This window comes from Antechinus flavipes, chromosome 4, assembly GCF_016432865.1.
Source record: "Antechinus flavipes isolate AdamAnt ecotype Samford, QLD, Australia chromosome 4, AdamAnt_v2, whole genome shotgun sequence".
NCBI lineage: Eukaryota > Metazoa > Chordata > Mammalia > Dasyuromorphia > Dasyuridae > Antechinus > Antechinus flavipes.
This window is the reverse complement of record NC_067401.1, coordinates 156899791-156917924: the sequence shown is the minus strand read 5'-3', so window position 1 is coordinate 156917924 and position 18134 is coordinate 156899791. Positions and strand designations below refer to the sequence as shown.

Sequence of the window (18134 nt, the reverse complement as noted above, 5' to 3'; positions counted from 1 at the left end):
GTGAGGTCACTATAAAGATGTACTAGTTAGCCTCTACTGTATGTTCTTAGATTCTATGATTATATGTAAGTGAAGCTTAGAGAGGGAAAGGGATTTTCTTAAGGTCTCATTTATTGAGCAGCAGTTCTTGGATTAGATCTCATGCTCCAAATCCTCTACATGTTTCTTTTTTTGATCAATATGCAGATAGGAAAAGGGAAGTATGATTTTCCTTTCCATTCCTAATTGTGCTATTAAGTTGATGTATGAGCAAGACAAGGCATTTGTATTCTCTGTGCTTCAGTTTCTCAGCCTGTAAAATTCTTGCAATATCAATTTCCTTTTACAGAGACAGTATGGTGTAGTATTTCAATATGAAGCACTGTATAATAATAATAGATGATAATTTGCTCATTAAATCCCCAGAAGAAAACTTGGTGGTTCCAGTGAGTGTTCATTCCTACTGCTGAAATTCCAAATATATATTGAATTCAATTTTTAAAAAATCTTATGACAGCAATATCTATGTCATAAAATATCTAAACTTCAGCTAACAGCTCATTTATTTCCAGTAATAAACTTTATGAGGATAGGGATGATTTTGTTTTTGTCTTTGTATCTTTAGCACCTAAGGCAATGCCATGAACATACTAGGCATTTTAAATAAGTTTTGGTTTTGTATTTTTCTGCATTGGAAGTAATGCTTTGAAATCAAGAAAAATTGGGTTTAAATATCTCTGGTATACATAAAGGTACATTTAATAGTTTTAATTCTTTTCAAAAACAAAACAAATGTTGTGAACTTCTGAAGATAATTTAACATACCATTTGTAATTTGCAATTATCTGCAGCTTAAGGTACCATTAGAAAATATTTATTGAGAACTTTTTAGTAAAACACTAAATGGGAACTACTTTTCTCTAGTTAATTCTCCAATTAGAGAGATGATATTAACCCTGATTGACAGAGGAAGATAGGTTAGCTGGGAGTTCCCTATACTAATAAAATCACAGATCTAATTATTATCCCTTTGTTTGTTTTTTACCTAGGATATCATTGCTGTAGAGAACAACCTGTGTAGAAATCTACACTACTAATCTACTAATTCAGGTCAGCAAACCATCTTTAGTTTATAGCTTTGGAGAATTATTTAGAGACACTGAGACTTTTACTATTTTGCCCAGCATCAGACTTGGTATCTAAATTACTTAGATTAATAGGTATCAGAAGCAGAAATTGAATCTAAGGCTCACACACTATCTTATGCTTATATCTCAATAAATAGTTTTAAACTACATTTGAGGAAAGTAAATGTAATAGGGAGCAAAAGGCATTCACATATAGCCTTTTGCATCCATCATGATAATGATGGATCTTCATTATTATCTAAACCAGAGATTCATAACCTGGGATTCATGGACCCCAAAAGGATTCGAATATCTATTTAAAGGCATACACAAACTTAGTTCAGAATTTTTTTTTAAACATTTTCATTAACCTCTAATTGAATTGTAGCACTTTTTTTTCAGTTATTTTAAAAACATTTTTCTGATTGAGGTTTCACCTTACTGTCAACAAGGTCTATGACATGCACAAAAAAAGGATACAAAGCCATGATCTAAATATATTAATTTGGTGCTATGCTCAGCAAATGCTTTTTTTTCCCAAAATTCATGGAATATTCTGTCATTTTGTTAATAATTATTTATTTTATGTTATTTTAAGGCTAGAAGAGAAACTATTATCTCAAAGCTTTGGCTCAGTCTATATTATATTCGTCATCATTTTTGTTTTGTGTGAAGAGATGAAAAGAGTTTTTGACAAAACTGGAGATTGAAGAGAAATGTTATTTTATATCTTAAGCCTTGGTGTTTACATATATCCCTGGACATTGAAAATTTATAATCTGTAATAATAAAAAAACTCCCAACATTTTTAGATTACTGAAGCATTATTATATTTTAGAGTTTGCATCCATTAGAACTCATGGATAATTTGAGCTGTTGGACTACTTGTCAACTTTCATGATTTGTATGAGCAACTAAGAAATACATAAGTATATCAGAAGAACAAGAACAAAAAAATCCTGGATAACACCAGTTTTGTACCTTTTATCTATATAATCACTTTTTTCTTGATAAAATCTTTGTTTTCTGTCCTAGGTAAGTTTGGAATTTCTGGAAAAGGGTCTCGAGGTTATGTTCTAGATCCTTAGTGTCTTCCCCAGAAGTATGGAAACTCAAGAGAGAATCTAATAGATTTTTCTTTATAAGAGTTGCATTACTGATTTGTTAACCACTTCTCATGGCTCTACTTTCTTATCTTCTCAGGCCCTAGGGTGTTATTTGAAGGAAGATATTATTAGCTATCAAAACTGAGTATATTTTCACTGATGCCGGACTCAGCAATTTTTTCCTTCCATATGACTGCCAGTTGAGTTTAGGGAAACTGACAATAATATGTAAGTTCGTGGTGATATTTTTCATTTTTGCCTCGCTTTGTACTTTGATAAAGCTAATCCTGTTGTGAGTTTGAATGATCCTTGAAATGTTTGACTTTTATACAACAATAATTACTATAATATCTTATTAATTAATTTATTTTTTGCTGAGGCAATTGGGGTTAAGTGACTTGCCCAGGGTCACACAGCTAGGAAGTATTAAGTGTCTGAGGTCAGATTTGAACTCAGGTCCTCCTAACTTCAGGGCTGGTGCTCTATCCACTGTACCACCTAGCTACCCCTGTAATATCTTTAATTGTCCTTGAAGCATACTCTTTAAGAACTATAGATTTTGAACATTTTCTTCTTTAAGTATAATTTATTCTTTAAAAACCACAGAATTAAAATGACAAAGAAAGCAACTGCTATGTTACATGTTTATGAATAGTTCCAATATTAAGCTAACAAATATTAACTAACAGTTAGAGAACCCTAGTTTCTTTTGATCAAGGTCAGATATTCTGTATTGGTCTAAAATTAATAGAAATACACATGCATGACTATCATGTGTAAAACAAAATGAAAGGATCAAAATTGTTGCATATCTCAAGTAATTTACATACCACTATGTTACTGGAAAGTTGAAACAAATAGCCATTTTGTGCAGGTTTTAATAGAAAGTAGGATTAAGACTCACTGAAAAGTCCAGAATTCATCCTTTTAAAAAGACCTGTCATAATCTTCAAAAGTAGGAGGGTATAGAGAAGGCATGTGATACAAGCGTAGTCTGAATTTTTCACTTTCTGTTTTTTCTATGGCATGAAAATGGCTAATGAAAGAACATAGGGAATGGCACATTTTGGTCACTTGGCATCTAATAGATATTATTCTCTTCCATAGGATGGTGTGTGTGTGTGTGTGTGTGTGTGTGTGTGTGTGTGTGTGTGTATTTAAATCCAACATTAAACGCTAAGAATCAATTGTTGGCACTCTTCCTGGAGTGAACAGATTGCTTTGAAATCAACTTAGCTGCAAGATAGACAGCTTATTTTTCTTCCTTACAAGAAGTGTTTCTTTCAGTTATGGAAAGTAAAGAGGAAAACAGTTAAGTCCAAAAAAATGGGATGATGAGAGAGGGTAGGAGTAGATTTCTCAAAGATTAATCCATGGCAAGCATTTAACTTTATATAGGGATGTCCAAGTACGTATCTTTTCTATAAGAATTGGGAAATATACCATGACCTAAGCAGGTAGACTCTCTTCTAAAAGATTGATCCTTTGTCTTTCTCAAACATTCAATCTCTGTCTGCTAACATTCTCTGCTATCTACACATGTCCAAAACTTCCTCATCTTAGAAAAAAAAATCACTTTGCCCTACCAACTCCTGAAGCTATTATCCCATATTTTAATATTCATAGTCAAACTTAAAAAAAAAGTTATCATAAAAAGTCTATTTCTATTGCCTCTATTTCTCATTTTTTTACTCACTTTTCAGATTTTTGTCATTTGACTTCCAAACTCAATTGATATTGTTGATTTCCCAATTTTCTAGTTGCCCAATCTGATGAATTTTTCCTCATCTGTGTCTATCTCTATGAAGCTTGATATGCTGACCACCTGTCTCTTTTTGCATAGTCTCTTTTTTTTCTGGGTTTTTGTGACATTATTCTTGCTTGGTTACTTTACCCATCAGACTGCTCCTGTTCAATCTCTAATGGCTGATCACCATCTCTATCAAGCACTATTAATTGTGGGTCTTGCCCCAGAGCTGAAGTCTTTCCTGATGTTTCTTGCTAATGCTACTAGTGCCTTTTCCCCAATATTATCCTGTGTTTATTTTGTATCTATATAAATACATGTTGTCTCCTCTGACTAGATGTTAGACTGAGGGCAAGGATTCTGCATTTGTGGGACTAATACCAAGCACAGTGTCTGGAGCATAATAAAGATGAGATAAGAACTTGTTGATTGATTATTCTGTGCCACCTTCTAAGGTGGAGTGAAAAAAAAAGAATGACTTTTGTTGGAGTCCCTTCCCTTAGTTCTTTTATGTCCATCAAACCCCATTAGAGCAGTTTCTACTCCAGGTTCTTTAAGATATGAACTAGAACAACCAACTAATTAGTGAATGTTGTGGAGTTGGTTATTTGTGCTGTGCTGACTGTATTTGCATGTTTTGTTTTATTTTGTTGCTTTTCTTTTTCTTTATAAATAAGATTAAGTCTGTGTTGGTTGTCAGAGTTGGAATGTTATAAAATCTTAGGTATAAGAAAATTTTAAGCTATTTTAATAGTGACATTCATTTAATACTTTAATATATTGCCCCATTTTCATCTTTAAAGAGTCCTGTGAGATAGACAATGCAAGTATATCCCCAATTGACAGATAGGGCACCTGAGATCAAAGGGCTTACAACTATGTCATAGGTAAAATTTTGGTCTTCCTGGCTCCCAGATCAGCACTTTCTTATGCCACACAACTTTTCATCTTTTCTCTGTAGATTAATTATGTTCATTTTCTCCTGGCTATATCTTATTTGTCTATAGTTGTTTGAATGTTGTCTCCTCTATTATACTATTGAACTCTCTGAGAGTAGAACTCTTTTCTTCTCTACTGCTTGGCACAGTGCCTGGTTACATAGTAGGATCTTCATAAATGTTTATAACCTGACAGGAAAAAAAGTGAAATAGGCAAAGAGGAATACAGGCACCATAGTGGGGAACTGAAAAAGAGAAAAGGAATCTGAAATCTGTATATTTTTATAATCCCTTGGTGTTTTGGTTATATGTATTTTTAGACTTTTTGTCATATGGTTGCCCTTTGGTGAATGTTCCCTTGTGCTGAATTTAATGTCTTTCTTCCTTCCTTCCTTCCTTCCTTCCTTCCTTCCTTCCTTCCTTCCTTCCTTCCTTCCTTCCTTCCTTCCTTCCTTCCTTCCTTCCTTCTTGCCTTTCTTTCTTTCTTTCTTTCTTTCTTTCTTTCTTTCTTTCTTTCTTTCTTTCTTTTTTTTTTTTTTGATATAGTAAAGGAACTGTGAGACAAGAGTTTATCAACACATTTGCCTAGTAAACAGCCTTTTCTCTTTACTCAGGAGTTTAGATTGTTCCTAGATTAAATTGAGGGAAGAAAAAGGACTTCAATAGTATGCCTTCAGTCAACTCCCTCACCAGAATAATATACTTCTTAAATAGTCCATGATGTATACTTTCTTCCCATCCAATATATACAAAATATGCATAGCAGCATTCTTTGTGGTAGCATCTAACTAGAAATAGAGTGAGTGCCAATCAGTTGGAGAATAGCTGAAGAAATTTGACATATGAATGCGGCCATATAACTGGAATGTAAAAATGTCTAATGGGGGGAGGGGGACTGAAAAAAAGAATGGCAAGTTTTAAATAAATAAACAGAATCAAAAGAACAATGTACACAATGGCTATAACAATGTAAATGAAGAGGTCGTTAAAAGGAAGCTAGACTCTGAGTAATGGAAAACCAAGAATAATTCCAGAGAATAGCTAATGAAACATTATATTCCCCAGTGGGAGACTACAACGGCAGAATCTCATGTAGATTGTAAGATGTGGTAACTGTTTTGCATATTTTTTTTCTTAACTATTTGCTTTTTTTTAAATAAGAGAGCGTTCAATTATAAGCATGTGTGTATTAAGCTCAGAAATGAATTTGTTGTTAAAATAAAAGGTATAAGAATAATAACATGTAACTTTCTAAGACCCAGTTTTTAGTTCCTTTCATAGATAACACTTTTTCTTTTTCTTTTTAATGAATGAATAAATTTAAAAAATAATTTATTAAAGACTCCATATATGCCAGGCACTCTGGCTATAATTGCAAAGAACAAGAGATAGCCTAACCTCAAGGAACCATTCTAATAAGAGAATCCAATACAAATATAGAGGAGTAGTGTCAACAGAAGGGTATTTTGATTTGAGAAGTCACATAGGATTGTAGATTTTCAATTGGAAGAGATCTCAGAGTTTATGTAGCCCAGTTTTACAGTTGAGGAAACTTAGGCCCAGAGAGGTTAATTTATGCTCAAGGTCATACAGATAGTAAGTTGATTGAACTCATGTATGTATAGTCAATCAAAATGAATTTCCAATTCAGCCATATTTCCCCCCTCTCCCAATGATATTTGATTTTTTACAAATAATTGTAAAGATAGTTTTCAACATTCATTTTTATAGCATTTTCCCCCTCCCTCCTTTACCTACCCACCTCTCTTAGACAGCAAGCAATTTATAGAGGTTATACATATTCAATTCTTTTAAAAATATTTCCATATTTGTCATGGTGTGCAAGAAAAATCAGAATTGGCCATATTCTAAAAAACCAAATGTTTCTTTTTCCATTATGAATCTTTCATCTCTCTATCAGGAGATGGGTAGAATGTTTCATTATTAGTTCTTTAGAATTGTGGTTGGCCATTATGCTGACAAGATTTTAGAATAGTATTCTATAATATTTATATGTCATAAGTTATTTATACATTCCTCAATTTATGGGCAACTTCTCAATTTCCCATTCTTAAAAAGAACTACAAATATTTGTGTACATCCTTAGAATTTGTTTTGGTTAGGACTAATTCCTTCTTTTGGACAATGAGGTGGAATGAGTGTTGGACTTGAAGTCCAGGAAGACTCATTTTCTACGTTCAAATCTGACTTTAGAGACTACTAGCTGTGTGATCCTAGTGAATAATTTAACTCTGTTTGCCTTGATTTCTTTATCTATAAAATGAGTGGGAAAAAGAAATGGCAAATCACTCAGGTGTCTTTGCCAAAAAAATCCCAACTGGAGTCATGAAGAGTCAGACATGACTGAATGAATATTCTTTTATTTGCCCTATTTTCTTCCTGTTTTCATTGTTGAGTGAAATGTATTTCTGTATCCAACTCTGTGTGTGTGTGTGTGTGTGTGTGTGTGTGTGTTAGTGTGGCATATTTTTTCTTCTTTTGACCTTCCTTCTTTCTAATTGCACTTCTGAAGAGAAAATTTGGACTATTTCTATTGCTACTTTCTTGGGACTATTAAGTCAGGGATAAACTTGGAAATTTTTAGTGAACCTAAAGTGGTGTGATCCAAGGCAAAGTCAGATTGTTACCTCTTAGTCTGAGCTCTGCAAGTTCTTGACTGATTTAGCTCATTGTAAGAGTAGATTGCTGCTGGACTCTATCAAAAAGGCAAAATCGTGGGCTCTCTTTTTGTTTATTCCCATATAGACTGGTAGCGTATCTTATATCTGAGGCATACCATTGCTGCTGCTCTACTGGCTTCGGAGCTTTTTCTTTCTCTGTGCATTGCCCAGGGACTCCCTATTTGGGTATGTCCATGTCCTCATTTTGCTCTAGGACTCCTGCACTGGGACTGGGCAGTGGGCTCTGAAGTTCCCAGTTTACATCTCTACTAATCACAGTGCCCTGGTTTGGGTCTGGGGAGGTCTGATTTGAGTTTGAGACCTCTTCTTGTCCTGGTGTACAGCTTCTCTTTGGGTGCTGGAATGCTCTACTGCACTGTCCTCCTAGCCTAGCTTTATCTTCAGTGTTTACTCACTTCCTTGTCTGTTTCCCAGTGTTGACATGGGCTGGACTAAGGGCTTATTATGAATTTTCTTTTTCTTTTTCTTTTCTTTTCTTCCCTTTCCCCCTTCCTACCCCCATCAGGATTTGATCTGGTGCAACTTTTAGACCTGTTAGGAGGAATTTGTGGAGAAGCTCTCACTATATTGCTTTCCTTTACCCTCCCATCTTGGCTTGGCCTCTTACACCATACTTTCTAATGAGTTTGCTCCTCTATTTTAATTGGGGAATGACAATAGGAGAATGTTTTCTGAGAAAAATATCAGCTCTCTATGTCACTTACCTTTCAAAAGGTTCAGGCCAAGTGACTCATTTGGGTAGGAGGAAAAACAAGCAGCAGGTAATGCAGATATAGTATATGACTCAGGGATAGAAAGATGTATGGGAGAAATAATCATAGGATTTTGAGCTAGAAGTTAAGCAGAGAGATCCTCAAATCTAACCTCCTCATTTTATAGACAAAGGAGCTGATAAGTGGGGAGTTTTTTGTAGTTGATAAAGTGCTGGACTTAGAGTCAGGAAGACTTATTAGATTCAAATCCCATCTCTGACACTTATTTAGTTGTTTATTTGTTTTTTGCTAAGGCAATTGGGGTTAAATGACTTGCCCAGGGTCACACAGCTAGGATGTGTTAAGTGTCTGAGATCAGATTTGAACTCAGGGATTCCTGACTTCAGGGATGGTGCTCTATCCACTGTGCCACCCAGCTCCCCCATATTTAGTTGTTTTTTATTGTTCGGTTCTTTCACTTGTATCTTACTCTTTGTGACCCCATTTGGGATTTTCTTGGCAATTACTAGAGTTATTTGCTATTTCCTTTTCCTGACACTTAACTGAAATAAACAGGGTTAAAAGACTTGCTGAAGGTCACAGAACTAACAAGTATTTGAGGCAGCATTTGAACTCAGGTCTTCGTGACTCCAGACAAGGAAATTTAGATATTGTGTCACCTAATTGCCCTTAGCTATATAACACTCTGTAAATGACTTAGTTTCTTTGAACCTCAGTTTCTTTCTCTGGGTATAATATCAATTATCAATATGAATAAAATGGGGATAATATCAATAAATAATACTTATCTCACAGAACTGTCATGGTGATTAAAAGAAATAATGTTTAATAAATATTTTGTCAATTTTAAAGGTAAGTATACTTTTCAGTTATTATTATGACTTGTCCAGGTTACACAAAGACACATCCAGAGTCCCCACAAACATAAAGGATCACAGAGGTACCTCTAAGCATCTAGTTCAACCCACTCATTTTTAAAGAAGGGAATTGAGGTTCAGATATGTAAAATGTAACATGCCCAAGGTCATATAGATAGAAAGTAGGAGAGTTAGAATTTTAACCTACTTTTTCCTGTCACAGAATTCAATATTCTACAAAAAACTGTAAATCCAGGTTTTTCATTTTTTAAAAATTGTCTGCTCTACCTGAATGTGTCAGCTGCAAAAGGAGGACAAAGCTAACAACTGAATTAGACTAACATTTAGTAAGAGCCTTGCTGTGTATGGAACACTGTGTTAGGCACTAGGGGAGTTTTAAACTTAAATAAACGTTTCTTGCACTCAAAGGGAAAACAATGTAGCTTTTTTTTTTTTTTTTTGGTATGGGGGAAGAATAGGAAATATAACTAAAATAGAAAAGATAACATGAGTTATATACCACATCATCTGATGGGAAAGAGAAGAGTGGTTATTAACTGTGCAAGAGGGAGGGAGGATCAGGGAAAGTTTCTTGAAGCGGATGATATTTGGCTTGGGCTTTGAAAAATGAGAAGAATTTCATTTTAGATGGAAAAGAGGAAAAGTGGTGACCCTCTAACCATGGGCATTAAAACCATGGGTGTTAGCAGATCAAAGTAGTTTTTACATAGATGCTTCATATTCCCTCCACTTAATTTTGTCTCCATTGCTCTTATTTTCCTGTCTTAAGTTGTTTTTTTTTTTTTTTTCCCTGATTTCTTCTCCAAAGGCAGGAAACGGAATCCTGGGCTGAAGATTCCAAAAGAAGCATTTGAACAGCCTCAGACCAGTTCAGCGTAAGTTTTCAAAATTTTGTTGCTTGTGGGTCATAAACTTCTAGAGACCATTGGATAATTTGACATTTGTAGGTGACCTACTGAATCTAGAAAGGGCTGCTCTTAGAAAAGTCCATTCTAGACAGAGTATTGGGTGCTTGACTAGTTGTTTTACAATTTTAAATCCATCTGATTGGATGAGTGGAGGATTTCCTCTTCCAATGCAGAGTTTGAGATCTATTGTGACCAAATATTCATTATTTAGGGAGCAAAGCTGTTGTTGTTTATCTAAACTTGGTTAGGCTAGTCTATAGATAAATAGAGGTTATTGCCCCTACTATTAGATCTCTCAGAGCATGCCATAATCTTTGAGAACTCAGGCTCACTTCCCTATCATGATAAGACACTGGAGAAGGAATTTAGAGAGATATTTTCTGGAAGCAACTAAGTGCTATAGTTGGACCTAATCAAGAAGATCTGAGTCATATAGCCAATCTCAAATATTGATTGTGTGACCCTTGGAAAGTCATATACTGAATCTATGCCTACCTTTGTGTTCTTAGCTGTAAAATTGACATAACATTTCCAGGATTGTGGTAAAAATAAAATACAAACCTTAAAACACTATATATTAATTATAAAATTTGCTGGTTAAAAGAGTGAGCTCTACCTGAATGTCTTTGGATGCATCTAACAGGTGAAGTAGGGTTGTCTTTCCTTCTACATACCTGTCTGCCTAGTTTTCTATATTCCTTCATGGAATTCGATTCTCGCCCTCTCTCTCCCATCATACTTCTCTGGAAGATGGGGAAGGGTATTGTGAACCTTTAACTCAATAACAGGTTATTAATCTTTTCCTTATAGCTTATTCATGAATTTCTCTTTATAGGCCCCTGTTTATAAAGCCTAGAATACCAATGCATTTAGGCAGAATTTAGCATGCTATGGAATAAAGAACATTTGATTGGAAGTCAGTGGACCTGGATTCTAGTTTTGGTTTTCACTGATTAGCTGGGTGGCCTTGGTTCTCCATTCTCAGTCACAATTCCTTCATCATTAAAATAACAGATTTGGCTAAATGTCTGACAATAGGAAAATGGTCAAACAAATTGTGATATATTAATACAACAAAATATGATAATGTAATTAAGACTAACAAAAATAAAGAATATAAAATAATCTGTAAAGACATTTATGTAAGACTTCAAAGTGAAAAAAGGTGGAAGAATGGATGGCACATTAATTGCAAACATACAAGAAAAAGTAAGTGAGCATGGATGGACAAACAATTTTGATGGTTACTTGGAGTGATTGCTACAGCATGGCAGGACTTTATTATTGAAATTAATTAGTTTAAAGATCAGCAGCAACTGAATAAGTTTTATGGTTTATACTGATATTTAATGTTAAAATTTTAATGCAACTATAAAAAAGATAGGGTTAAATTGTATTAGTGTTAGGATTTCATGCAATTCTAATTTTTTTTTTTTTTTGGAATATAGAAATGGTATGGAGATTCATTGCATATATTCATTAATAGGTTTATTTGTTTTTCAAGTCCTTGTAATTCACGTTAAGCTCCTTAAGATCTCTATCCTAACCCTTTCCTATTTTGAGTTGTTATCTCCACTATATGTACTCTGGCCAATTTTCCGAGATGGTAGGTTAATTTTCATATTGCTGTCTTTACATCACACAGAGGAACAAATATCTTGGCATCTGCTCCTCTCCCTCTTACTTTTGTCCTCTGAATAATGTGTGTTTAGGCACATCTCCTACAGTCATGAATCTCAACTGGCTTTTGCTGAGTTGAATTTCCAAGCCCTTCCCTAACAATGTAAATGGGTCATTTTTTGGCATGATAGATAAATAGATAGAAAAATCTTGGTAAAAGGAGAAAGCAGTTGATTAATGACTGAGGATGATGCAGGATTCCTGATTTTATATAAAGAACTGATTATTGAACATGAGAATGAATACATGCTTAGTTCAATTCATCTGTCATTTATTAATTTCTTAACAATGTTCAAGGTACTCTGCTAGGTGCTAGGAAAACAAAGCCAAAGCCAAAATGTTCCTTCTCTCAAGAAGCTTACATTCTATTGGGAATAAGCTTACATTCTTTTGGGAAAGATGAGAGAGAATAATGGGGGAAAGGAGAAAATAGTGCATTCTTGGAATACTTGAGAATATTATGTTTTATGTTTGGAGAGTAATTCAAATCAAATCAACAAGCATATATTAAGTGTCTCCTATGTATTTGCAGGCATGTGCTAAATTCTGGGTATCCAAAGAAAGACAAAAAACATTACCTGTTCTTAAGGCTCTCATAGTTCAATGGAGAAGATACTCTTAGATAAATTCCTTTTAAAGGGAAGGCACTAATGTGAAGGGGAATTGAGAAAGAGTCCTAACAAAACATAGGATTTTAGGTAGGATTTGAAAGAAGCTAGAGAAGGAGACAATTCAAGGAAGCAACTTTAATAGGTCTGAGCTTTTGTCCCAAGAAGTCCAAGTTTTACACAAAAGATCAAGAACATCCTTTCCCATTTTTGATTCCATCCAAGTCTCCAAGGCAATCTATTATGATTAATCCTAGAGAAGGCACTATTACAATATAATCTGCTAGATTGTGGGCTTTCATTTCCTGCTTTGGGTCAACTTGATGGCTACAAAAACCTGAAAAAAAAGTGAGCTAATTAATATCATTAGGAGTATGGAAAATTAGGTTAGATGTCAGGTAACCAAATTTTATTCTCAATTCTGTTCTTAATTGTTTAACTTCAAGTAAATTTCATTTTTATAAATTCAATAAATGTTTATTGAGTGTTTAATTATGTTAAGGCATAATGCTAGATGTTGGAGGAGATGGAGAGATGAATAAAATAGGCCTGACCCTGAAGATTTTTTGGGGTGTGGGGAAGAAGGGAGAAAGAGATCCCAATATGCCACCTCCCTTCATGATCAAAGATTAACAATTTATTTCTAATTTGTAGTCTTTTGAAGTTATTTGAATCAACGAGTTTATCTGTTAGTTGTTAGTATATGTCAGATGTAAATATGAACCCATGTCTATCTAATGCTAAGACTAGACTAACAGACATTAATAACTATAACAAAAAAAATTTGCAATTCCCCTCCCCCCCAATTTCTTTTATCTATAAAATAACATTTTCTTATTAGGTAAAGATTTTATGGTATTAATGTAGACACATAGATTCTTTGAATTTTAAAGATTAGAGATTATCGAATTCAACTTTATTTTATGTATGAAATGGAAGGCTAGAGAAACCAAGCAACTTTCCAAGATCACACAGGTCTTTAATTCCCAGTCAATATATTTTCTTGCGAGGACTATGTTGCTACTATTTGAAAATGCTTTGTATTTTTAAAAAGTGAAAATCATTATAATGTTGTTTTTGTTGATCATATGATTTAAAAATGTCTTTATTCTTAAATATCATTATAATTAATGCAAATGGCAAAATAAACTTTCAAGATGAAGAATGGGCTATTGAGATTTAGATATGTAAGCCATCTTCTGAAGAGTTCCCCTAAAATTTCAAATTATATATAAATACCTTTGCTAATTCTGTTATGAACTTCTACACATGTGCATAGCAAGCACAGAAATATTTTTAAGGTAATTATGGGGATAGGAAAGATTAATTTTATATTCTTTGTAAATAGAAATCTTTACCTTGGGTTTTGAGATGAAAAAGAAAGACAGTAATTATTTCAATTCAGTTTTTATTTACTTCTATTTTTAGATCCTTATTAGTAATATTTAATAAAGTTTTAATAACTTTTTTATCTTTAAAATAGTCATTAAGGATAGGATTTTATCAGAATGGGGTAAGGAAAATTAATTATTTCTGAGTGGGCTATTGCAGAATAGTCTATAGGACTATATAGTGGCAAGAACCACAGGTTGTGTGTGTGTGTGTGTGTGTGTGTATGTATATACATATGCATGCACTCACATGCATGAACTTCTGAGTTGAACCAGATAAATATACTTTTAGAGCCCATTGAAATCTAGAGGTTCAGGTTTATTGTTGTCATTTGTATGTTATTGCCTATTTCACATTGAACACAATTCTCAACTCTCAATGCCTTTTTAAATGATTTATTATTTTTATTAGGGTTGTTTTCCTTTATAGGGATAGGAACTGGACCTCAGATTTTATTGACATGGGGGAACCCATGAATGAAGGAACTTCCTTTATCAACACAGTTTGGCACCATTTCTTGCAATTTACAGTCCCTTGTGCTTAGAGATATTGAGAGGTTAAGTGACTCTGCACAGTCACACAACCAGAGGAGGTACTTGATTCTCAGTTTTTCTGGATTTGAGGCTAGTATCCTATTATGTCACAACACATGCATATTGATATATATTTATGTATATTTTGTTTATATCTGATAGGGAAAAATATCTCCATTGATGCAGATCTTCAAATGGATTGTAACTTAGAGAACTACAAAATTTTTTGGGTCACTGAGAGTACCTTGGCCATAATCACATGGTGTGTGATCAGAGTATATGTATGTATTAGAGGCAGCACTTGATCCCAGATCTTTCTGACTTCAAAGACATGCTTTCTATTTGCTGTGACATGATACTTCTCTTTACTTACTTTTTGTAAATACTTTCAAGATCTCCAATAAGGTGTAAGTACAGACCAAGATAGTTACTTTTTAGCTAGAGGAAAAAAAAATCAAGAAACTAGTATTTGTTTTTCAGCTTAGAGAAACTTGTAGGTTGATAGGTACTTAATAAATAGAACTGAAATTGAAATTGGAATTTGAAGATCTGGATCTGTGATTCAAATTCTGTTTGTGCTTACTGCTTGTATGACTTTGTCAAGTCACTCCAAGGTTCACTTTTCTCAACTGCGAATTGAGAGATTGGACTTGATGATCTCCTCTTAAAAATATTATAACCCTAAATAGCCTTTAATTTGACTTGAGTCAGAAACCTTCAGAGTTAGAAAAAGCACTGTTTTGGAAATCAGGAAACCAACATTCTAATCCAATTTTTGCCATGTATAACATTGGTATGACCTTGGGAAAGCAACTTAATTCTGGGCTTCAGTTTTCTTATCTTTAAAACGTAGGAGTTAGACTAAATGAAACTCAAGTTTTTTGGTCCAAAACTTTTTTATAACTATCTCTGGGGGGTGAAGATTAGTTAAGTAGTTAAGCATGTTGATGCTCTTGTAAAAGAATTAGAGGGCTATTTTTCAGTTTTGATTATTCATTACCACAAGCAAACCTATTATTCTTAGAAAATGTTAACACAAATGTACATATTATGTAGAATTGGAAAGTCAGTATTTCAAATCATCACACACTTTCAGAGTTGTAAAGGAGGACTTCAGTGGCTCTGTACTTCAATCAATAAATGAAAAAAAAAAGAGCTATGCATCATACCTGGTGAGTAGTTATCTAGCCTTTATTTGAAGATTTCCAGTTATCTATTATTTCTGGAAGAAGCCCACTCCACTTATGCATAGGTATAATGTTTAGGAATTTTTTCTTTACACAAAACTTATATATGTCTATTTGCCATTTTTGTTGATTGCTTTTGGCTTTTCTCTCTGGGGTTAAACAGAATAAGCTTATTTCCTTTTCATCAAGGGTTCTTTTAAATATTTGAAAACAATTGTCGCCTGCCTCCTGAATCTTTTCTTCTTCATGCTAAACATGCACAGTTCCTTTGACTTTTCTCCTAAGGCATGGACTTGAAACTCATACTATTCTATTTGGCCTCTTTTGTGTTGATAATACCATGTTTTTCCTTTTTAGGAATTATGTATATAGTGAAGATTTTTAACATTTTATCTTCTTTTTTCATAGACCTCCTCGGGATTTAGATTCCAAGGCTTGCATCTCAATTGGCGATAAGGTGAGAACAAGTCAGATAATACCTAGAGGTGGACTTTTTCACAGGTATACTTTCCCACTGAATTCCATAAACATTTATTAAACATTAACTATATACAAAGCATTGTGCTAGATGCTAAGAATACAAAGATAAAAACAAAATAATACATTCCCTTAAAAAATTTACCCTCTACTTCTACATCTATACAAGTTAGTCCAAAATTTATACAAAGCAAAGAAAGATATGCTACTAGCTTAGGGGGTGGGGGAGAAGGGATGAAGTAAGTCCCCATATAGAAGGTAGGACCTGAACCATTCTTTTTTCTTTTCTTTTCTTTTTTTTTTTTTTCTTTCTTTCTTTCCTTTTTTTTTTTTTTAAATAATTTTTTATTGACAGAACCCATGCCAGGGTAATTTTTTACAATATTATCCCTTGCACTCACTTCTGTTTCGATTTTTCCCCTCCCTCCCTCTCCACCTCCTCCCCCAGATGGCAAGCAATCCTATACATGTTGAATATGTCACAGTATATCCTAGATACAACATATGTGTGCAGAACTGAACAGTTTTCTTGTTGCACAGGGAGAATTGGATTCAGAAGATAGAAATAACCTGGGAAGAAAAACAAAAATGCAAACAGTTTACGTTCATTTCCCAGTGCTGAACTATTCTTTAAAGGAAGCTGGGATCCACAAGGTAGAAGTAGCAAGGGAATACATTTTTGAGGTGGGATACCACTAACACAAAGGCATAGAAATGGGAAAATGTTTGAGATATGAAAAACAAATAGCCCAGTTTGACTGGAATTATTTTTAATTAAAGACTGTGTAACACACTGGAGTGGTACTCAAAGGTACAGTGCATAAAGTGCCACCCCTGGAGTCAGGAATACTTATCTTTCTTAATTCAAATCTATTCTCAGACAGTTATTAGTTGTTTGACACTGGACAAATCACTTAACCCTGTTTGCTTTAGTTTCATCATCTTTAAAATGAACTGAAGAAGGAAATGGCAAACTACTTCGGTATTTTTGCCAAGAAAACCCCATATAGGGTCACAAGGAATCAGATACAACTGAAAAGAACTGAACAACAGCAACAATTCTGGAGATTGTGGCTTCTGAGAGGCTTGTTGAGGAGGGTAGTATGTGTAGAAATGTTTATATTATTCATGGTGAGGCAGAACATAGCCATTGTAGTTCTGTTAGAAAATTATTGTTCTGTATTTGAGGGAAAAAAGCAGATTCTTTCAAGCACGAATAGGTTGAGACATGAATACAAACTAGTTGGTCCTATGTGATAAATTTCAAACTTAGTCAACACAATGTAACTGAATTTTCTTTCCTTCCTCTCCTTCCCCTCTTCTCTCTAGAATTAACTAAGTAACATTAAATCATTTGAAGTCTCTACTCGAGTATGGTGGGTACTGTGACAAGTCCTGAAATGGTCTGCTACTAAAATTTCATTTGGGGCTTCTCACTTGAGGTTATCTCATCTGTTATTTTACCGAAAAGCCTTTTTCTTCAGTGCTTGTAGAAGTTTGACAGAAAGGACTGTTTTTTTTTTCTCTTTAGAATTTCGAAGTGAAAGCTGATGACCTGGAGCCTATAGCAGAATTGGGAAGAGGTGCATATGGGGTGGTGGAGAAGATGCGACACATGCCTAGTGGGCAGATCATGGCAGTGAAGGTAGAGAGAGATTACTCAGATGTTTGATTGTATATATGTGTTTATTTTTTCCATTTAAATTAAGATCCATCCATTTTAGAGGAATAATCTTGGTAATGTTTAAAAGAAAGATTCCTTGACTTCTTAGGAAGAATGGTAAATAGGAAGTGTGTCTTCAACAATTTTTGAACTGGAATTCATTTATTATTGGATTTGAAAAAGTAGACAGGAACAGAAGAGCCTACTCATGGATCTGGATATCTCTATGAGAACAGTGGATTGCCCCTTCACAGTCACCTTTTATGGTGCACTCTTTCGGGAGATAGAATCATGTATAAGCATTGATTCTAATATGAGAGATAGTATGGTGTATGGATAGAGGACTAAAGTTCTGAAGCTTAGTGACCCTGAACAAGTTTTTTTTCACTTGTCTAAGCCTCAGTTTCCTCATCTGTAAAATGAGAATAATAATGGCATCTACCTCACAATTTTTATGTGGATCAAATTCTCATTTATAAAAAAAATCTTCATTTGA

The 18134-nt window shown here is 34.1% G+C and overlaps 1 protein-coding gene across 1 annotated transcript in view; it reads left to right on the top strand.

Moving 5' to 3' along the window:
- Positions 1 to 18134, top strand: part of MAP2K6 (mitogen-activated protein kinase kinase 6) — a 126359-nt gene that overhangs the window by 71838 nt on the left and 36387 nt on the right. Inside the window, exons 2-4 of the mRNA XM_051995220.1 lie at positions 9999 to 10065; positions 15907 to 15955; positions 17507 to 17620. Coding sequence (XP_051851180.1) covers positions 9999 to 10065; positions 15907 to 15955; positions 17507 to 17620 — 230 coding nt within the window. The remainder of the gene's footprint in view (positions 1 to 9998; positions 10066 to 15906; positions 15956 to 17506; positions 17621 to 18134) is intronic.